The 23,381-nt window shown below is 40.1% G+C and overlaps 1 protein-coding gene and 2 long non-coding RNA genes across 3 annotated transcripts in view; 2 read left to right on the top strand and 1 right to left on the bottom strand.

Moving 5' to 3' along the window:
- Positions 1-14,140: 14,140 nt before the first annotated feature.
- Positions 14,141-23,381, top strand: part of LOC115254212 (uncharacterized) — a 165,056-nt gene continuing 155,815 nt past the window's right edge. The window contains exons 1-2 of the mRNA XM_029876658.2: positions 14,141-15,162; positions 15,226-16,416. Of these exons, the coding sequence (XP_029732518.2) occupies positions 15,091-15,162; positions 15,226-16,416 (1,263 nt within the window). The 5' untranslated portion in view covers positions 14,141-15,090. The remainder of the gene's footprint in view (positions 15,163-15,225; positions 16,417-23,381) is intronic.
- On the top strand, positions 17,547-18,076 carry LOC134288471 (uncharacterized). Its single transcript, XR_009997971.1, has 2 exons — positions 17,547-17,806; positions 17,882-18,076. It is a non-coding gene; the product is annotated as an uncharacterized LOC134288471 (long non-coding RNA).
- On the bottom strand, positions 19,060-19,532 carry LOC109409529 (uncharacterized). Its single transcript, XR_002130005.3, has 2 exons — positions 19,281-19,532; positions 19,060-19,205 (listed from the first exon to the last, which is right to left on the bottom strand). It is a non-coding gene; the product is annotated as an uncharacterized LOC109409529 (long non-coding RNA).

Consider the following 23,381-nt stretch of genomic DNA (forward strand, 5'->3'; position numbering starts at 1 on the left):
TAAAATTATTTTTGATAACATCTTGTTGATCGTTTACAATTTTAATGAGTCTGTTTAGTCTATCCTGGACTTTAAGATTAATCTTTATTTGTTCGTTGTTTTCTGTTACTAGAGCTTTATTTTGTTCAGACAATGTGTTAAGTTGTGTATTAATTTTTACAAGATCATTGTTGTCAAGATTTCCAGTAATAACTTTAATCATATTGCCAATACCGTTAAAAAGTCCTCTTTTGGTTCTAACAATGGGTACAATTTTTCTATAAGATTTTTCTATTGTATCTAGCTTTTTGTTAATCAATATTATTGAATCATTTATGTTGAAAATTTTTAAATCGTTAATTATTGTTCTAAGTCTTCTTACGATTGGTTCTACATGTGACATATCGATCATATGGTAAATTTTGTGGGAACCCATCCTGATTCTGCCTTCTCCGAGTTGTAATGATACGAGTCCTGGGTTATTTTGTAAGTCGTAGATTTGTATATGACTGTTGATTGTCGATGTCGCTACCGTCAGGCTCATCCATAATACAATTAGATTTATTGTTGCCATTCTCTGTGGAAAGAGAATGTTTACATTAGTGTTTTCGTTTTCTTTTCAGTTTGGATTTGTGGAATTTTATTCCGCTTGAGGTTATAATAGTTTTGAATCTGTTTTCTCTTACTTTGACCTTCTTAAATTTTGGTTTTGTTTTTCTTTTGATGCCTTGAATAGTGTTAAACACCTCTTCGTTTTCCTGGAAGTTCGGCTCCTTTTCTCTTGTTTTATTATGATAATCAACATTCTTTTTAGCATTTTTATCGAGTTTTAACATCACTTCATCTGTAATCTCCTGTCTATTCTCAAACAATCTGTCTAAATCAAGGGGTAAATCGTCTTCTTCGCGTTGTCCAAAAAGTATCTCGCAAGGCTTGTGTTGGTGTGCCGTATGTATGGTTTTATTATAGAGACCGAGAGCAATTTTGAATATTTGTTTCTGAGATAAATCGTCATACTTATCCTTTATGCAGCGAAAGATTTCAATCAGTGTTGAATGGAATCTTTCGACGATGCCGTTGGATTCACTATGGTTTGAGGGTGTGTATTCTACTTGAATATCTAGTCTTTGGAAAAGTGATCGAATTTCTATGGATTTAAGGGCCGGTTCATTGTCACAAACGATTTTCTTCGGAGTTGCATATCCGGTAATCAATTTAATTAAACCTGCTCTTACATCCGGAATTGATCGAGATTTAATATGAATAAGCATAGCATATCGAGAGAATTTGTCTACTGCGGTCAGGAAAAGATTTGGTTGAGCAATAAAAATATCTAAGTGAACTGTTTCGAAAGGTTTGTTAGGGATTTCTGGTCTATGTAGAGTGATATTGTACGGATGCCTTTCGTATTTGTTCTCCAAACACGTTTCGCACAAATAGGCTCCTAAAGGCCTATCTCAATTTCTGCATAGTTCGAACAAGCATTGATTAAAACGACATGTTTACTCATTTTTTAAGTATTCCTATTAGGTAAAGCCCATAAAATATATTTTCAAAAATTTTAATAATTTTTGCAACACTCCTTGTTTAGCACTCAATTTTGGGTAAATTTTGTTTACCGTGTATGTCAAACAGGAACATTTGCTGTCAAAAGTGAGCCAATGTGATGCATTTTGCAACCCGCCGTTTCACTTTCGTTACGTCAAGGTTGACCTGGAATGTCAAACAAGACCTGTTCATCATTATTTTATTTTCGAGTTTATTAACTATTCTGTCATTGTTTAAGTTCGGAAAAAAATAACATTGAGATCAGAAAAGCATGCTCCTTCGTGTTATGCAGCAAAACCGGGAAAATATTTTTCATTTTAGGACCCTATTAACAAATCGTTGAATTTGTCGCTTCATGCCTGGAAAATAATACTGCTTGATAATCTGGGCATGGTTTTCGGCAGCTCCTCTGTGCGCGCGGTCGTGCGTTTTCGAAATTATTTCATTTTGCTCCTCGGAAGTGCGTAAATCTGTCAACATTTTCTGACTGATTCTCACTTTCAAGATTTTGGCACGACTGAAATAATTGCGATACACTATATTGAGGGTATTAATAAGAGATTCGTCGCACATGATACCATTTACTCTTTTTGGATTCATATAATCTTTAAAAATATTGAGAACTATGGCTACGGAAAAGTCGAAGCGAATAATAGTTCTTCTATGAATATTCGGAAATATTTCCTCATATTCAGTAGATTCAATGTCGCCCTTTTTCAATATTATTTGATTGCTGAAGAAGTTTATGGGTAACTCTGTCATTTGAATCAAATCGCTAGCGTCAGATTCTGCAGAATGACATGTTTCGGCGTCTGAGGAATCTGTTGCATTATTTTCTTCGCTACCATGTGTTGCATGATCTGACGAGTCAGATGTATCGTTAGCATTTACCTCATTCCTGATTCTGGAAAGTCCATCTGCAACGATATTTTGCTTACCTGGCCGATACTTGACGTCATAATCGAACTCCTGTAAACGTAGTCTCCATCGAAGCATCTTATCGTTGGGGTCCTTCAAACTAAACATGTACGTTAATGGCCTGTGATCAGTGAATAAAGTAAACTTCTTGCCATACAGATATGGCCTAAAATATTTACAACCCCATGTGATTGCTAAAAATTCTTTTTCTATTACAGAGTATTTTTCCTCTGTTTTGGTCAGTGTTCTCGAAGCAAATGCAACTGGTCGATCTTGCCCAATTGGTCCCTGCGAAAGCACGGCACCAACAGCAAATTGACTAGCGTCCGTCGTCAGAATAAAGGGCTTCGTAAAGTCCGGGTACTGAAGTACGTGACTGCTAGTTAGCAAAATCTTACACTTATTAAAGGTTTCGATGAATTCCTTGCTATGTGTAAGTTTTTCTCCTTTTCTTAATTGGGTTGTGAGTGGCTTCACAATTTTCGCAAAGTCTTTTATAAATCGACGGTAATAACCTAGGGTTCCAAGGAAACCTCTAAGCTCTGTTTCCGTTTTTGGAATTGGCCAATTTTTGATTGCAACCACTTTGTCAGGGTTGGGTTTTACACCATCGGCCGTGACTAAGTGTCCTAAAAAGGCTACTTCCTTACATAAAAATTCAGATTTGTCTAATTGAATTTTAAGGTTATATTTTCGCAATGCATCAAATACTTTGCGCAAGTTTATCAAATGTTCCTGATATGATGTTGAGTATACAATGATGTCATCCATGTATACTAGACATACTTTTCCAATTAAATCCCGTAGTACGTTATCCATCACCCTTTGGAAGGTGGATGGCGCATTCTTTAAACCGAATGGCATTTTGAGAAATTCATATTTCCCATGTTCTACGGTAAAAGCAGTTTTTCTAATGTCTCTTGGGTTCACCTCAATTTGATGAAATCCCGAGGCGAGATCAATTGTAGAAAAATAATTACATCTTCCGAGCTTGTCTAGAACTTCAGTTATGTTCGGAATTGGATATTTGTCATCAATTGTCTTTTCGTTGAGCTTTCTGTAGTCCACGACCAGACGCCACTTTTTCTTTCCTGAAGCGCCCATCTTTTTGGGTACAACCCAAATAGGTGACGACCATGGAGAATTGGAGGGTCTTATGATGCCTTGGTTGAGCAAATCTCTAACTTGGCTTTGCACCTCTTCTTTCAAACAAAATGGGTATCTATAGCTTTTTGTATACACAGGAATGTCATCTTTAGTGTCAATCCTATGTTTCACAACATTAGTAAACGTTAATTTTTCATTTTTAAGGTGAAAAATCTCTTGATAGTCAGATATCAATTTTACTAAACCAACTCGTTCTTCCTTATTCAAATGATCCAATCGTAATTGATCCATTAAATTTACGTGTACACTGCTATCAGAAACTGGTTCTGGAGGCGGTGTAATTTCAAAATTATTTTTCTCGATGCTACCTTTTAACATCTCTACTTCCGTGGGTTTATTGGTCATGTTGGTTATAATTAATTTAGTTTTAAAATTGTCGGCTTTATATAAGCCAGAATGAACAAAGGCTTCATTGTTTAAAACGAGATCTTTTGAGAGAAGAAATTCTCCTTCTTCTTCACAAGTTGGCAGCTCAATCACACGCGTTTCATTTGCATGTAATTGGAATTTGAAAATTTCTGGAAATTTCTTTTGCATAATAATGTTTGCAAAAGGTAAATGAAGGGTGTTAGTGTGTACGGAAATACTTGCCTGCAATTGGTTCAAGGACTCATATCCGATGAGTCCATCAAAATAATCATGGAAGTCATAAATTAAAAAGACGAGATTTTCGGTCCCAGGGTTACCATAGAAAGGATTTAATTCTACAAAATGTGTTATTTGGCATCTACCTTCAACATTCTTTACTGTCATTGGTTTCAAAAGTTCTCGAATAAATCCTAAGTTTGCATGACGAGGACTAATAATGGACTTATTAGCGCCCGTATCAATTAAAAACTTTAAAGGTCCATTTTTACTATTCACAGTTATGTATGGTATGAAATTAGTGGATTTCAGCTGAGTTTCTCTATAACTGTGGCTGTTTGAAAATTTACGTCTACATCGACGTTTTCATTATACGAAGGGTCTTGATTTTGGTTTGGATAATCTTGGAATTCTTCCGGAGGATATGGGATTTCAGGATTATCGTAATAATCATTATAATCTTCATATTGAGGTCCCACTTCCTGATTTTGTAACTCATTAGTAGGTTTTTGACTAAATCTACTTTGTTGAGTCCTATTTGAAATGTTGGAATATTGATTCTGTTGGTTATGGTTAGGTGGTCGACTCGCAAATCTGTTAGGAAAATTTCCTGGACGATTTGAAAAATTTTGTACTGCTCTGTTTGGAAATGTTGCTTGTTGGTTAAAAGATGTATAGGATGTTCTATTTGGAGCGATTTGCGAAGAGTTCTGTGTTTTAGCGTTTCCTGCGATATTCATAAATGTTCTCGATGGTAGAGGGTTGTTAGATGGAGGATACATGTGGGTTTGTGCTACTTTTCGATTTTGTCTATCGTCAAAATCATATTCACAATTTCTGCGTGCAAGTTTGTTGGCCTTTTCATTGGCAAACTGGTAAGCTTGGCACAAAGTAGTGGGTTGTAAAATCCCTACGTGAGACGAGTACGGCTCATCTAACCCGTCTATGAATTTTTCCAGACAAAGCTTGTCTGTAAATTTCACTAGTTCATCTGGATGTCGCCACTGACTATCCATCTGAATATGTGTAGAAATCCCTGTATAGCAATCGCTGATTGCTGTATAAAAATTCCTTACTGTGTTTCGATTTTGTTTGAGGGAGAAAAGTCTCTGTAAAAGAGTAGACAATTCTCTTTTGTCCCCATAAATAATTTTCAGTTGTGTTTTAATCTTGTCCCACTCGAGCGGAGTTCCACTAGAGGCCAAAAGATCTCCAGCTTCTCCAACAATTTTATTCCGAATTTCCATGAGCCAAAGCTCATAAACATTCGTCCCAATCAAGTGATCGTATTGTCTGATGACACGATCGGCGCATGTAATCCAATGGTTTACTTGCCTTGAATTACCCGAAAAATTTGGTAGGTTCTTGATGAGGTCAGGAACCTTGCCTCTTTGACATTCTACATCGATATTTATCACAGGATTCCTTGGCACAGCTGGTGCTGGAGGAATCGCTGCTTCCCTCGAGTTAGCTGGGTCAGGATTTGCTCGCAATCTGTCCGAAACCTGATCCTGCCTTTCTTCTAATTCGGCTATGTGTGCGTTACGATCATTCAGCATCATATTAAGATGTTCGATTTGCTGTTGCAAATCTTCGACCTGGTCGCTTCTTTCTGCCATATTCCCTGAACGAAGACCTGGTCTCATTAAAACTGATCAAATGCAATATTACAAGTGTTCACCAAAATTCGGAAAAAAATCACAAGCTTCAAAAACGTCTAAATAATACGTCAAAAAAAACAAAATATAAAAATATTACACACAGTTCAATTCCTGCTTCACTCTCTCTCTTATCACTCTTTCCTGAATAAAAGGTTTAGCACAAAATTTGTTCTTGTCAAGAAAATCACATAAAACACCTAATCCAATCACTTATTCACTTAATCAAAATCTCTTAATCACTAAAAAAAAAATCACGAAATTAAAAATAAAAGAAACTGGGGGACTCACCACTAATCAGCGATAATCCGTCGCCAACGTTTTCACGGATGAGCTCCCGTCCGAATGCGCCGTGCTGTCGTCTCTTGTTGAAGTAAAACGCCTCCTCCCTGGCACTTTCCAATAGGCTGCTGGTCCCTGGTTGTCCAATAGGTGGAAGTTTTTCACTCGCGAAGTTTAAACGACTAACACTTTGCGCATCCTACCGACTGCGCCAAAAATCGACCGGACCTTCGGGTACGGGTTTTTAAAAAGAACTTTCCTGGCTGAAGGCCTGATCAAGAATGATTTTATTAACTTCCAAAGTGTTCTTCATGGGTTTGCTTATGAACTACTTAGTTGCTATCGTGGTTGACCGGATGGGTGGTGTCTGGTGGCGCGCGATGTCAGCAGAACGTGGAATGCTGATGGGTCGCGCGATTGTCGTCGTCGTCGTTGATGTTGTTGTTGTTGTTGCTGTCTGTTGCTGTGCCCTGGGCGCGGGTAATGTGGGAATAATGCTTATGTTCGATATGGCTAAGTTCTGGTTTGATGATGGCGGTGTGGGCCGTTCAGTAACTTATATATATATATATATATATAAGCTTTGAGTTCGGCTTTAGGATCGGGTTTTTTAAAAAACAAAACAGAACTGAACTCGTCGATTAATGGATAAAGACTGACTGCCGTTTATTATTTTAAGCTTACAGAGGCCTGCCTAGGAAGAGGAATGGTTCCCTGGCTAATTTATCATATGTGTAATTGGATCGCGTCGTCCGGTGGCGCGATGCTGACATGCTGGTTTCAGTAAGGTTGAAGACAGGTGTGGATTCCGTGGAAACTGCTGATCTTGCTCATCGTCCGTTGTGTGCCTCGTTCAAAGTTGCTAACGATGTTGCTAACTGTTGTTGTTGTTGTTGGATGTCTCCTAGTTGGCTAAGTATGGCTTCTTCGGAGTTGGGGCAAACTGATGCGATAACTTCTCCCTCCCTAAGTGAGGAACGTCCCGGTCCTTTTCCACCGTATCTGATTATGATTAGCATGATGGTAATCACTGCTGTAATTCCGGTAAAAGAAAATCCTCCAAACAGGCTCCAAAACTTAAAGTTGAGATTATTTTGTTCTAGGTATACATGCTCGAGGTGTCGTCGGTTTTGTATTGTGTCGTGATGAATTTTTCCTAAATCGATGTCTTCCTGTAGCTTCCAGTTTGGTTTGAGATTATAGAATGCGTTATACATGATATTGGGCTCGCCGATATATTCCTCGTTTCTAAATGTTTCGTTGTTGAGATGTATTGTGCAGTTTTCAAAATTGATGATCACATTTCCTTCTAGTCTTCGATTATCCGGTCCGCAGGTTGATTCCAATGTTTGATTCCTTATATTGGATATCAAAATGGTGTTGTCAGAAATTAGTTTGATTATTGTTTGATTATTGAATACAACGTTGCATTTAGGCTTCACTCCGTTTATTAACGGTTTGATACATTCGTCCCCGAGATCCGTCAAGAATGAAGATTTTTGAACGAAGTCTTCCGGTTTTTGTGTGACAAAAATACGGTTACCACTTTTGACTATGAATTCTGGGAATTGGATGATTGATTGATTACTATTGATGATTGGGTATATTCTGATGATTTCCGCGGTGTTCTCCTCTAACAGTGGTACATGCATAAAATATAATAATGTTCCATGACTCGTTGCGAATTTTGGCGTAACGTATTGTAGTGCTTCATCCGGTAAGTGAATGTTAATTCCTTGGTCTTGAAGAAGTTCTCTTATCGTTGTAATTTCTCGAATAGATAGGATTTTGTTTGAAGTAATAGACATTTTTGAGAGCAGAATTGCGTCTTGAATGTCCTCGAGCAGCTGATTGAGAATATCTACGTTTACGATGGATGTAATTGTTTCGATGTCGTCCATTAGCAAGTCGTTTAGGTTGGCCTGATTGGTTACTTCCTGTATAGCGTGAGTAAGTTGCTGAATCCGAGTGTTGAGATTTTGATTAACTATGATCTGTTGGTTGTTTTGGTCAATCAAGTCGTTCATCGTAGTATTGATGGCTTGGAGATCAGATGCGTCGGGGGTTCCCGCGATCCATTTCCACACAGTTCCAACGGTGTTCCACCTCCTTGATCGGTGGTGTGGTTGAGGTTTCAGTTGATATATGTTGCTGTATAATTTCTTCGCTTTATACTTTAAAATATTTGTTAGTGGATTAGTAGTTTGGGCATTATTATGGTAAGATGATTTAATCAGGATCTCCGCTGTTTCTTCTATAGAAGACAGGTTTATCGGGTGGATTATTTTAATTGTTCCAGTTTGAATTTTACAATGTCTTTCCTTTACAAGCAATAAAGGTTCGTCGTGCAGGTTTCTAATGGTTAGTTTTTGTGCTTGAGTAAGGGTGATCGTCAATATCAGTAAGGGGATTATTCCGGTCTGTAAATTAACAAATATAGCAGGGTGTTAGTAGGTTAGATAGAGGTTTGAGACTATATGGTTAATTATGTAAGGGATTCCTCTTCCGTTTCAATTTGGTTTTATGCAATTTAATATCTCTGTGATCCACGTAAGTTTTCCTTCTATTATGTTTAATTACAACTTTTTTATACCTGGCTTTTCTTTTATTTTTGATACCTTGAATTTTATTGTAGACTCGTTCGTTTCTAATGAAATTTGGATCATCTTCTCTGTGTTTGTTTCTGTTTTCTAATGTTTGTTGTTGGTTTTTTTGTAGTTTTTCTATAATTTCGTCGAAGATTCTATTGCGGTTTTCTAGTATGGTTTCCAAGTTTAAGGGTCTCTCTTCTCCTTCTTTTATGCCATAGAAAATTTCAATTGGTTTTAATTTAGTAACGCTATGAATCGTAGAGTTGTACAAAGTAGTCGCGATGCGATATATTTCTTTATTAGAGAGATCGTCATATTTATTTTTAATGCAAATGAATATTTCGTTAAGGGTAGAGTGGAATCGTTCTACCGTTCCATTGACCTCACTGTGGTTCGATGGGGTGTAGTACAACTGCACTCTTAACCTTTGGAGAAGTCCTCGGACTTCAATTGACTTGAACGCAGCTTCGTTGTCCCATACTATCATGGAAGGAGTTCCATATGTTGAAATTAATTTAACGAGGCCGCGTTTTACGTCTGGTATAGACCTGGATTTTATGGGTATTAACATTGCAAATTTTGAAAGTTTATCTACTGCCGAAAGGAATATGTTAGGGCTTGATATAAAGATATCAATATGGACTATGTCGAGAGGTTTTCTTGGTAAAGGGGTTTCGGCAAATTTGAGTTTGTAAGGTTTTCTTTCGTACTTACTCTCAAGGCACGTCTCACAGAGGTTGATAAAGCGTTGTACCTTGTCCTTGATTTTAGGGAAGTAAAACTTCTTCTTAATGACTTCGTAGTTCTCCACTGCTCCTCTATGGGCACGCTGGTGTGTGTCCTCAATGATGTCATTTTGTTCTTCTTCTTTGGTGACGTCCTGTAAAATTAACTGTGTTAATTTTATTTTGAAACTTTTAGCGCGTGAGAAGTGATTCTTGTAGGTCACTTGCATGATGTTCAACCATTCCTCCGGGCAAAGAATACAATTTACTCTTGTAGGGTGCATGTATTCGCGGAAGATTTTTACTGCAATAGGGACTCCGAAGAAAGCACGCGTCATTGTCCGCCTGAAGATTCCTGGAAATATCTCTTCGTATTTTTCCTCATCCTTTTCTCCCTTTTCAATAAGAATTTGGTTTTTGAAAAAGTTCAGCGGTGTTTCGACCATGCGGATTAAGTCTTCATTATCTGATTCAGCTGAATGTACCGTCTCTGAATCCGATGATGATGATGATGATTCACTTTCATTCATGTTAATTTCGTGTGAAATCCTAGACAATCCGTCGGCTACCACATTCTGTTTGCCCGGTTTGTACTGGATTTCATAGTCAAACTCCTCTAAACGCAATTTCATTTTGATCAACCTATCATTTGGCGACTTGAGATTTAGAGCGTAAGTGAGCGGCTTATGATCAGTAAAAAGAGTGAACTTTCGGCCAAACAAGTATGGTCGAAAATATTTACACGCCCAATCAATAGCAAGGAGCTCCTTTTCGATAGCCGAATAGTTCTCCTCAGTTTTTGTGAGCGTGCGCGAGGCGAATGCAATCGGCTTATCATGGCCAATGGGGCCCTGAGATAAAACCGCACCTAACGCGTAGTTAGAAGCATCCGTTGTTAAAATGAATCGCTTGGAGAAGTCTGGATATTGTAGCACATGGCTACTAGTTAGAATACTTTTCAACCGATTGAACGCGGAAACAAATTCATGCGTATGTTCAATCTTTTCTCCTTTTCGTAACGGCTGAGTCAAGGGTTTGGCTATCTGTGCAAAGTCTTTGATGAACTTGCGGTAATAACCAACTACTCCCAGGAATCCTCTAAGCTCAGTTTCGTTGTTGGGCAATGGCCAACCTTTAATAGCACTTATTTTTTCTGGATTAGGTTTCACTCCCTCGGGAGTAACAATGTGTCCAAGAAAGGCTACCTCTTTCTGAAGAAATTCGCATTTATCAATTTGAATTTTGAAATTGTATTTGCGAAGTGTCTCCATAACCTTTTTGAGGTTAACCAAGTGTTCCTGTAAACTAGTGGAATAGATGATGATATCATCCATATACACTAAGCAACGTACCCCGATATGTTCTCGGAGAACGTTGTCCATCACCCGCTGGAACGTGGCAGGTGCGTTTTTCAGTCCAAAAGGCATTCGGACAAACTCGTAGTGTCCGCCTTCGACACTAAACGCAGTTTTAGGAATGTCTTTTACATGGACCTCTATTTGATGGAACCCTGAAGCAAGGTCCAGGGTTGAAAAGTATTGACACCTCCCCAACTTATCGAGTATGTCCGTGATATTGGGGATAGGGTATCGATCATCGGTGGTTTTTTGGTTGAGTTTCCGGTAATCGATTACAAGTCGCCACTTCCTTGTACCCGAAGCGTCGGCCTTCTTGGGTACGACCCATATTGGCGAGGACCAGGGACTGTTCGATGGACGAATTATTCCTTGGTCCAACATTTGTACGATTTGTTTTTGGACCTCTTCTCTATGACAGAAGGGGTAGCGATAGTTTTTCGAATAGACGGGTAATTCGTCCTTCGTGTGAATGGTATGTCTTACAGCATTGGTGAATGTTAATTTTTCATCATTTGTGTAGAATACCTCTGGAACCTGTTTTAAAACTTTGAAGAGTTTTTCTTCTTCTTCTTTGTTTAGATGATCCGTTCGAATGTTTTTCGTAAGGTCTAATTTAACCTTTATTTTATCTTTAGAAGATTGGCTAGGAGCAATCTCTTCAAAATTCAGGAGTTCTGTAAATATCGCCTCATTGTCGATGCTCATTACTGCTGGTTTATTACTCTGGTTGATCAACGGGAAGGTGGCTATACCATTATGAGCATTGTATACTCCTGAGGGTATAATGACTTCTGGACCAATCATAATGTCATGTTCAATTAGGAAATCACCATCCTTTATTCGAACGGGAAATTCTTTCACTAAGGTCTCGCCTTCGTGGAAGTTGAGTTGTTCCTTAGTTGGGAACTTTTTTTTTAATGTTATCGTTGTATTGTTTATTGCAAGGGTATTCGATGCTGTGTCAATTACCGCACCGATAGTTCGAAGAGATTCAAATCCGATCAATCCGTCAAAAAAATCATGGAATCGGAACAAGAAGAATTTTAATTTAGGTAGGTCTTTTATAAAGTTGACAAATGGATTCACATATGTGTACTGATTAATACGATGCGTACCGCTCAAGTTCCTAATATTTTGCTGGGGTCCAGTTGCAATACTACTAGCAGGTATTAGCTCAGGGGTAATGTAATTTTTATTTGCCCCCGTATCAACTAGAAATCTCAGAGGTCTGCCGTCTCTTCTGGGTATTTCTAGATACGGAAGGAAATTATTTTTCATTCCGGGTTCTGTTGATCCGGATCTGTACAAAAATTTAGCTCATCACATTGTTCCGTCTGTGGATAAATTTCTTGCTGTTGTGGGTTGTTGATGTAAGGATCCTCGGCATAGGGGAGTTCGGTAGGAATTTCTTCCGAACTTTCGTGCGAATTTACTTGTGTAGGTGCTGTCCTTTGGTAAGGAACTACTTGCTTATAACTGTTCTGACCAAAAGGGTATCTATTTTGACCCGATGGATCGGGTTTAATCGCTTGAGGTGGCGGAGTTGCATTGTTTGAAGACGCATTACCTTGGAATCTGTTAAATGATGGGTTTTGCGATGGAAATGATGGGAATCTATTGCCGTAGGGTGTGTGCTGAACTGAAGGAAAGGGTTTGTATGGTGGTCTAGAATTTTGCCAGCTATTTTGTGGTTTATTTAAGGCTGGTTTTTGAAAAGTGACTGGTTGTTTAGGGAACTTATCCTTTTTTCGTTGAGACGCGTTGTACTGCTCTATTGCGCTTTGATGCGCTTCATTCAATGAGGCCGGACGAGACACTCTAGTGAGTGTCGAGTAGGGTTCGTTCAAACCATCAATATACGCGTTGGTTACCATGTATTCATAGCTTGTCGCTAGTGGTTTAGCACACGCCGCCGTGTCGTTGTCGAGAGAAATCTTGGCTATTATATCCGCCAAAAGTTCTCTGCATTCATTATAGAAATCGGTAACGCTTCTCGAGCCTTGTTGAAGGTATGATATTTTGGTGACAAGTGTACCGAGATCTCTCTTGTCCCCAAAATATTCTCTCAAAGTGCTTTGTATATCAGCCCACACAACCGGAGTATGGTTTGACACCAAAGCTTCGTTAGCTTTATCAACGATTTTGTCTCGTATAATGCTAGTCCATAGGGGCATAGCACGATCGATGTCTTGCTGTGACGGGCAAGTTGCTTCCGCAAATTTAATTTTATCTTCGACTGATTTCAGCCAGGTTGCTAGTAATTTGGGGTCGCCGGCATACGGTACGACCATTTTAATTGCATCAGGAATCCTAGATGCATCGAAGTTTGTAGGTGACACTACTGAAGGGACAGGTCGGACCGCCGAAGCCTGCCTAATTTCCTCCAAATTTTGTATTTGGAGCCGTTGAGCCTCCATTTGGTTGGTGAGTTCATCAACCAACCTTTGTAAAGCCTCCATATTCCTAGTTATCATACACTTTATTCACTTCTTATAACTAACACTTTATTCACTCCTTATAACTAACACTGAATAGATAAAAAAAAGATCACTTACCTCGAGTCGACTGGTATGCAGCCAGCGACGCAAAGAGCGGGTAAGATGATTTGGTCGGGCCTACCGAGCGTTCTGGTTCCTTGGGGCGCTCTTCCTACGTTGGTTCTGCCGGTGATGATCGCTTGTTGCAGCTTCTAGATGAACACAATGTTTCCTATCTGCTTTCACACTACGATTTCACTATGAAACACAACGGGTGGCTATCCCCCAAGTCGAGACTGCGCCAGATTTGAGTTCGGCTTTAGGATCGGGTTTTTTAAAAAACAAAACAGAACTGAACTCGTCGATTAATGGATAAAGACTGACTGCCGTTTATTATTTTAAGCTTACAGAGGCCTGCCTAGGAAGAGGAATGGTTCCCTGGCTAATTTATCATATGTGTAATTGGATCGCGTCGTCCGGTGGCGCGATGCTGACATGCTGGTTTCAGTAAGGTTGAAGACAGGTGTGGATTCCGTGGAAACTGCTGATCTTGCTCATCGTCCGTTGTGTGCCTCGTTCAAAGTTGCTAACGATGTTGCTAACTGTTGTTGTTGTTGTTGGATGTCTCCTAGTTGGCTAAGTATGGCTTCTTCGGAGTTGGGGCAAACTGATGCGATAACTTATATATATATATATATATATATATATATATATATATATATATATATATATATATATATATATATATATATATATATCTATAGTGCTTATCAGGGAATGAAATTATCGATCACGATCGCGATCATAGAAAACTCTCACACGCATTATCGGCGAAAAAAAAACGTGCGATAAATTCAGACCCGGTTTTCTCCCGAGAATGTGTTCTCGCTCGTTCTGCAGCGCCGAAAACGGATTATCGCCAGCAATGAAAAGAAGGCTAGTTTGCTCTCTGCGCTTTGTTCGCCTTTCCGTCTGGCCGTCGCCACCAAAGGTAGCTTTTATGAATCAAATTTCTCCCTCCTTTCGAGCAGCTTGTGTGGTCGCGTGCTTATGGTGCGCGCTAAGAATCATTTTTGTGGAGGGTCTAGGTTCGAATCCCATTGGCGGCACAATTTTTGTTATTTGCCTCCTGATAATTATCGCGAGAACCGGCAAGGTGATAAAGTTGGATAGCGAAAATGGCAAGAGCGATTTTCAGTTTTCGGCTATCTTTGGTCGTTGACAACAGCAGCGAACGATAAACATTTCTCACTGGAAAAAAGAATCGTTGAATTGTTCGGTTGCTCGGAAAATGCCAATTTTCGTCTCAATTTGCTGATAATTTCATTCCCTGGTGCTTATTTCAGAAATTACACAACACATTTCAAACGAAATCGTTGTTTTTGATGATTGTTTCTCTTTCCTTATCACTTTGCACGATATTATATGTAGCATCAAAGCAGTGTCGATGTTTCTAGCGCATTTTTTCCACGAACTAAGCAATCAAAACAAAACATTGGACGCCATGTTGAATTGAATGCTGGGTAGATGATTCTGGCCCTTCGTCATCCTCCTGTTTTTATCCCTTTTTAAGCTTTTTATGCTTTTTATCTCCGTTTTGAGATATTTCGTTTTATCGTGTATGCCTATTCAATTTCCTAAGTGCATTTTTGCCTCAGTGTACTAACGTAAAACAACAACAACAACAAGCTTGTTCGTCTTCCAAACAAAATTCCATCCGGCTCCAAACAGGAATCTTGGCCGAAGCCAAGTGGAAATCGATTTAATCTATCGAAATAGCTACTTTCCTAGCCACAATATCGATGTGGAATCAAGTGACGTGTGAACCAATACATATCCCAAAGATGGCCACAATCAACGATCTTCCGAACGAGGTAAGTTGCATCTTTCCCGTTGTACCTATGTCTATCGTGTTTCTGACCATTTCCCGTTTTCAGATCCTCCTTGCGATTTTCCAACATATTGAGGGTAAGAAGCACCTCACCCGTATCTGCAAACTCTGGAATGAGTTGATTGTAAATTTCCTGGTTCTGAAGATCAGTCTCCTTAGTGAGGAACGTATCAGGAAATTTGCAGACATGGTCTTTACCCGCAGCTATCAGCAGCTGAGCATCTCCGGGGTGATGTTGGTGGAGTCGGACTTCAACTGGACGGGACGCTCGCGGCAGCTGAAAAATGCGCCTAAGCGAGCTCGTAAGGAAACTGATCCGTACGTGCTATTGCGCAAATGTCTACAAGTGGTCCGTCAGTATGAAAGGACCGTGCGGGTTATGAGTTTGTCCTTTGGGCCGATTATGGACAAAAGTTTGCTGGCATTCTTGCCCCGGGGCGATGGACCTAGTTCGTTGGAGTGTTTGGTGATCGAGATTAATAATTGGCACATAATGAAGGAGGAGAATTGGAACGTTAGTCGAATGGAGTTTATTGCGGAAGAGGGATTACAGGAAATTTCCGAGATGCCGAAGCTCAAAAGCCTTAGGTTCGGCGACAGCCGCACCAAAGGGGATCGAACTGTCCGACGGAAGTTCTTTGATGCAATCACCCGGAACGCGAAAGCGATAACATCCATATCTCTGACATCTAGGTCTGTTACATGTTATTCGGATTACCGGATTGTTCGAAGTTTTTCGACGCAGTTACAGGAATTGACCATCACCGTTTGGCCCCTATTTGTAAAAGATTTCTTCCAGCTTTCGTTTCCGAAAGTAAAAATCCTTAAACTAGACTTCAAATGCATCGCATTACCAGATGCGGCCCATTTATTTCAAAACCTCAAGTCACTCATCGATCTGACCGTTACTAATGCAGACAATGACGAGTTCTTGCGGCAGGGCGTATATCGCCACGCTACAACCGTCGAGCGGTTGACTATCAGTGAAAACCGAAATATCACCATGGACGGGCTGCAGGGTTTGATCGGATTGAAGGAATTGCAACTCGAATGCGAATGCTCGTGGTTCGAATTTGACGAGCAAAGCGCGGTGCCTTGCTCTTCGTTGTTGGAGAAGCTGGTGATTGAACGGTGCACCAACGGCATTTCCTTCTACGGCGCTTTGCCGGAAAGTGTACCTCACATTACGGAACTTCACATCACCGGAGATAATACGTTTAACGATGGGTGCCTTCGGGTAAGTGTTTCACTCTATGTATTCTGTTCATTATTAACAGTAATAGTTAACGTAATTATTGCACTTATTGGCCCTAAATGTGCGGGTTGTTACCAGTAGGACTGTTTTATCTCCGAGCAATCAAATAGTGATTTCACCCTTTTTGAACCCTTAAGAAGGGTATAAATACCGCTTGGAAAACCGACATTTGATTCAAGCCCCTGCCAAAATAAGTCACGCGCGTTTCTCAGCCGTCTGTTAACCGATTTGGGTTTTCTTGGCACCAAATGAAAGCTACAACATTGAAGTAGAACGCTAGGGTAGGACGGGGCAAGATGGCCACCCGGGGCAAGATGAGCACCCCTCCGTTTTGCTACTTTTATGATGAATTTTGTCCAAACAACATCATAATCCGTTAGAATAAAGTTCATCCTGTTTGTAAACCTAAAAAAAGACACTTCATAATGAACGAATTGAAAAATATCGTCAAATTAATGAATAACATGGATTTTCAGCATTTTCTTATAAGAAATCGTCAAAATAAAATAAGGTTTTTACGTCAGAATCAAATTTTTACCATAATTCTGGTTATCAGCCAACATTACTAGCATACTACAAAGCATTTTAAGTTATATTAGAAAATATATTCTAACAACAAACATTAAAATTTATTCAATTTTAGTTATTTCTCTGTATTGGGGCAATTTGAGCACCCCTGATGGGAGTACAGAAAATAGTTTGAAGTTATTGTAATCCACTCAATAGTGCCAAACATAAGTTTCCGTATCATCTGTAACTATTTGGTTACGTAAATTTGTAAAAATAAGCCACTTAATAATCGGTCATTGACTTCCGCTTAATAGTCGGGTCATTTTGTATAAAGTATTATAAAAACGCATTTTTTTAATAATCGAGAAAGAAACTGATAATTTTGGAACGTGATACCATAGCTATGAACAAGATTTGCTATATCAATCACTATATGGCCAATTTATAGTTAAAATATTGGGTTTTTAATGAAGTGCTCTTCTTGCCCCGTAGGGGTGCTCGTCTTGCCCCGCAGCATGTTCGAACTGACCATAAAACATCTTTTTTGTTTAGTCAAATAAATCATCCTTATTGTGATTTTTGAACCCTGCCATGTTTATGGGTGGTACACTCTAAAAAGTATTCACGTCCAAGTTACGTGAAAAATCACGTATACACTGGTTATGCTTCTTCCGGTCTGTTTCACATGATTCCGGTGATTCTTACATGAGATCAGTTCAGTTTCACCTTCAGTTCAGGTCACAATGACGTGATTTGCCTGTCTGAAAAAATATGAGTGAAGTTTCATACTGAGTGACCAACATGGCGGCCGTGGATTGGCAGCTGTTGTTATCCTGAAAATTGTTGTTTTATGGAAATCCGGGTAAGTTTCTAATTATTATTAATTTGTCTATACATTGGGTTGTAGTTTTATATGTGCTCTATTAATTTCTTTCAGTAAACTTTCATATTCATCGCGAGAACAACGGCAACACAGCTGCAGTTTACGAGCCAGCAACAATGGTCTACTTCTTAGTGCAATGCAGATGATTGATTTTTTTGTATAAATTTAAATTTAATTTGAAATAAATTAGTGGAAATGAATATTGTGTATTAAGTTTATCATTTTAAAACAAGAATTACAAAAATCGCGTTAAAGACCTTTTTGAGCTACCTGAACAATAACGTCATTTTCACGTGAAAATCATGTAACCGAGAATCTCTCACCGGTGAGTTCCTCCTCCTGAAATTCATGTAACTTTTACATGAAAAGTATGGTGGACGAGAATTACCTATGTTTTCACGTAAATCGGACGTGAAGATTTTTCAGAGTGTAGAAAACATGATATAGAAAAGAGCTACTGAGAGTTACCCTGAAAAATTGTGTTCACTTTCATTAAATTCAACGTGATCCTTAGGGTGCTCATCTTGCCCCGCCCTACCCTATTCAATTTTATTTAAATTGGACCTTTCGTTAGCGAGATACGGAAGGTTTGTTCTAGCAAAAATTTCACTTAAACCCTTTGCGTCATCTCTAAATATCAACCGAAATCGCTCATTTTTTAACAGCTTACTTATTTCGACCAGTGGATCACTTTCCACTTGGGAAATCATATCCTGGAGAGATTTTTTAAAATTAGCCACACCCTAATGTCTTGTGTCCGTTGAGGACCACCGGTCTTATTAGCGTTTTGTACATGGTGCATTTGGTGTGTGGGTGAATCTTTTTCGACCGCAGTTTCTTCTGGAGCCCGTAGTACGCCCGACTACCGCTGATGATACGCCTTCGAATTTCACGACTCAGGTATCAGGTATCAGAAGGCCGGCTCCAGAGGCACGTTATCCTCCATTTGGGACGATTGTGCTACTTTTCCCCGAATGCCGGTTCCCCGAATGTCGTTTCCCCCACTCTGAAAAATCTTCACGTCCGATTTACGTGAAAACATAGGTAATTCTCGTCCACCATACTTTTCATGTAAAAGTTACATGAATTTCAGGAGGAGGAACTCACCGGTGAGAGATTCTCGGTTACATGATTTTCACGTGAAAATGACGTTATTGTTCAGGTAGCTCAAAAAGGTCTTTAACGCGATTTTTGTAATTCTTGTTTTAAAATGATAAACTTAATACACAATATTCATTTCCACTAATTTATTTCAAATTAAATTTAAATTTATACAAAAAAATCAATCATCTGCATTGCACTAAGAAGTAGACCATTGTTGCTGGCTCGTAAACTGCAGCTGTGTTGCCGTTGTTCTCGCGATGAATATGAAAGTTTACTGAAAGAAATTAATAGAGCACATATAAAACTACAACCCAATGTATAGACAAATTAATAATAATTAGAAACTTACCCGGATTTCCATAAAACAACAATTTTCAGGATAACAACAGCTGCCAATCCACGGCCGCCATGTTGGTCACTCAGTATGAAACTTCACTCATATTTTTTCAGACAGGCAAATCACGTCATTGTGACCTGAACTGAAGGTGAAACTGAACTGATCTCATGTAAGAATCACCGGAATCATGTGAAACAGACCGGAAGAAGCATAACCAGTGTATACGTGATTTTTCACGTAACTTGGACGTGAATACTTTTTAGAGTGTAGCCTATTTCATTATCTACCTGCGGGAGAAGGAAGGAAAAGGGATTTGGATGGGGATAGGGACAGGTAGGAAAATAGGGAAAATACCCTGGAGCATTGGCGGAGCCAGCATTTTATTTTTTCTCACTCACTCTCCTAAACATACACAAGAAGAAGAAAGATAGAAGAGGAGGCAGCTTGCCTCCTCTTTCATCTCGCTCTTTCTCGTGTATGTTTAGGCGAGTGAGTAAGAAAAAAGAAAAAGCTAGCTCCGCTAATGCCTGGAAGAGGGTACTAACGCACAAGCGTACCACAATGGGTTCAAACAGCGCCCTGAAAAGGGCACTGTAATAACGCATAAAGCGAAAGAGAGCCTATAGCTCTTTACCACAGCGGGTTAAGAACAACAGAATATCCTGAAGGTTCAGGTTTCTGAAGTCAGTTTCACTTAATAAGTGTTTACCGAATACTTGGAAACGCAGTTGCGCAAAAACTGAACAGTTACATATCAAATGATACGAAGTTCCATAATCGGATTCACAGCTATCACATGCAAATCAATCAGCTCGCTGAATATTCGCCATGTGATAGCTGAGTCGGCAGTGGCCAGTCAATGCTTTGACCAGAATGCTGCAATTCTGCTTTGACAGATTTGTAAGATACTTCGCCACCCCTAGAGATGGCTCAGTACAATACAATTTTGTTTGACGACATGACTCCAAACTATTCCAGTATTGTCTGTGTTGAGTGGCAGCCCAGGTGTGAATCTAAAGCTTTACCCAACACTTCGATATCGGAATAGCTGGCTCAGGGCCAATGAGGTCATTTAATGCTCCAGTGCGAGCTAACTCATCAGCCAATTCATTTCCAGCGATGGAAGAATGGCCAGGTACCCATACAAGGTGAACAGCGTTTGCTGAATTCAGCTCCTCGATTTGAGTTCGACAAGCGATAACTATCTTCGACCTAGAGTTGGTGCTTTAATAGCAGCCTGGCTGTCTGAACAGAAGTATATTACTTTGCCCATTACGTGCTGCTGAAGTGCTGAATGCACTCCGCACATAAGAGCAAAGATTTCGGCCTGAAAAACGGTGCAGTGTCTGCCAAGTGAATAAGACTGATACAGCCTTAGCTCACGAGAATAAACACCAGCACCTGCTCGACCTTCGAGAAGGGAGCCATCAATGTAACATACGATGCCGTCTGAAATACTTCTTTCTAGATAACCAGATGTCCACTCTTCCCGGGAAGGGAATTTCGTGGAAAATGTCCTATATGGAAAATTACAAGCAACTGTTAGATCACCTGGAGCAAGAACAATTTTGTCCCAATTCACCAAAAGTGAAAACAACGAGGTGTGTGTTGATGTGCGGTTCACAGGAGTTTACTCTAGTATGCCGAGTACCCGTAACCGGTAAGTGCAAGAAAGTGCTTCTTGTTTGAGATGAATGTGTAGTGGGGCAACGTCAAAGAGAACTTCGAGCGCTGCCGTGGGAGTTGAAGAGAACGCTCCAGACATCGCTATTAAGCACATCCTTTGGAGATGGCCTAATTTTGATTGGACCGTTCTCACTTCGCCCTTTTGCCACCACACAAGACATCCATAAGCCAATATTGGCCGAACCACAGTTGTGTGTGTAAATCCATTTGATATACTTGGGTTTTAGACCCCAAGTTGTACCAAAAGTACGCCGGCATTGCCCGAAAGCCATACAAGCTTTCTTGATTCTGAACTCAATGTGAGGTGTCCAGGAAAGCTTGGAATCAAGAATGACTCCAATGTACTTTACCTGTTCAGTCACATCGATTTCATAATCAAAGAGACGCAAAGGTCGAACGCCATTACGGTTTCGCCTTTCCGTGAAAAGAACAATAGATGTTTTACTCGGATTAACCGAAAGGCCATATTGGCGACACCAACCCTCAACTACCTGAAGGGCGCTTTGCATCAGGGTGCAAAAGGGTGCTGATGCACATACCAACTAACAATGTAAGGTAGTCGTCGGCAAAACCATAAGTAGGAAAACCGCTATTATTGAGTTGCCTCAATAGCTACGAGATTCCACAAAAGCGGTGATAAGACTCCCTCTTGGGGGCATCCCCAAACACTCAATTTCCTAATCCCTGCTAGACGCAATGTCGAGAAGAGATATCGGTTTTTGAGCAATTGGTGAATCCAATTGGAAATCATTGGAGATATACCATGACTCCGTGCGGCTTCCAATATGGCATCGAAAGGCACGTTGTCAAAGGCACCCTCGATATCTAAGAAAACACCCAGACAAGACTGCTTTTGAGCGAATGCTTTCTCGATATCGTAAACAACCTTGTGTAAAAGAGTCACAGTGGACTTACCAGATTGGTAGGCATGTTGGTTCACATGAAGAGGCACGTTGACCAGATGAACATCACGGATGTGATGATCCACAATGCGTTCTAAGCATTTCAGAAGAAAAGAGGTCAAACTGATAGGTCTGAAACTCTTTGCTTCTTCATACGACGCACGACCCACTTTCGGAATAAACTTTACAGTAATATTCCGCCAGAATATACCCTGTAGCAAAACTGCAAACAAGTAGTTTTTTCAAAACATGTTTGAAATAATCAAATCCCTTCTGAAGCAAAATAGGATAAATCCCATCTGCCCCAGGAGATTTGAAAGGAGCAAAGCTATTAAGAGCCCACTCAATCGATTCTATAGTTACAATACTCCGAGCCAAAGCTAAAGAATCATAACTACAAGAAAAGACATCAGGTTCATCCTGAAGGCGTGCCCGAACGCTTAGTGTAGCAACACGTCATCGCAGAGCGACAACCACGCAGGGTGACAACTGTCAAGAATAAAAAGATAAGTAAATATATCTCGCGCCAAAATATCTCTCCAAACATCTCTGTAAAAGTGTAGAGAATAAAACGTTTTTCATTAGTTGGTTGACTGTACAACAGAACACACCGTGTTTTATTTCAATAGGTTATGTGCTCAGTTATAAAGTGAAAAAGTGTGTGCACCTGATGAGCAATTAAGATGGAGCGGCTAGGAATTCCGAAGCTCAACAACCAGAACTATGGCAGCTGGAAATTCACCGTCGAGCTACTACTAGTGAGGGAGGACCTGTGGAAATATGTGACCCCAGGGAATCCACCGGTAGCGATTGCTGCGGCGGGAGGAATCGCCGGGAATGCTGCGGAAGTTGCTGCGTGGGGAGCTGGAGACCAGAGAGCTAGAGCGACCATCGGACTGTTGGTGGAGGAGACCCAACATGCGCTCATCCGGAACACAACGACGGCGAAGGAAGCGTGGGAAAGCCTGCAGAAACACCATGAAAAAGTGACGCTGTCGGCTAAAGTAGGCATTTTCTATCGTCTTTGTGATATGCGCTACACCGACGGAGAAGATATTGAGCAGCATTTGTACGAGATGGAGCAGTTGTTCGAGAAGTTGTCGAAAGCTGGGACGAATCTCGGCAGAGAGCTGGAAGTGATGATGGTTCTGCGCAGCCTTCCAAAATCCTTCAGTACCCTCACGACGGCTTTGGACTGCCGTAAAGAAGAAGAAATCACATTGGAGTTAGTGAAGCAAAAAGTGATGGACGAAGTGATGAAGCGCAAAGGGGAAGAAAAAAGTGAGAAAGCTCTACGAGTGAAAGAAAAAGCCCCGAATAAGAAGAGTGTTGTTTGCCACAATTGCCAAAAAGTTGGACATAAGAAGAAGGACTGTCGAGTGAAACCGAAATCGAATGAAGTGAATCGGGACGAGTCAAAAGCTTCGAGAAGTGCGCAGGCAAAGGTGGCAACATACACGAAAGAAGAAGAAGTGTTCGCGTTCGCGGTCGGTGCTGACTCGGTCAATGAGTGGACGATTGATTC

This window comes from Aedes albopictus, chromosome 2 (genome assembly GCF_035046485.1).
Source record: "Aedes albopictus strain Foshan chromosome 2, AalbF5, whole genome shotgun sequence".
NCBI classification, from domain to species: Eukaryota; Metazoa; Arthropoda; class Insecta; order Diptera; family Culicidae; genus Aedes; species Aedes albopictus.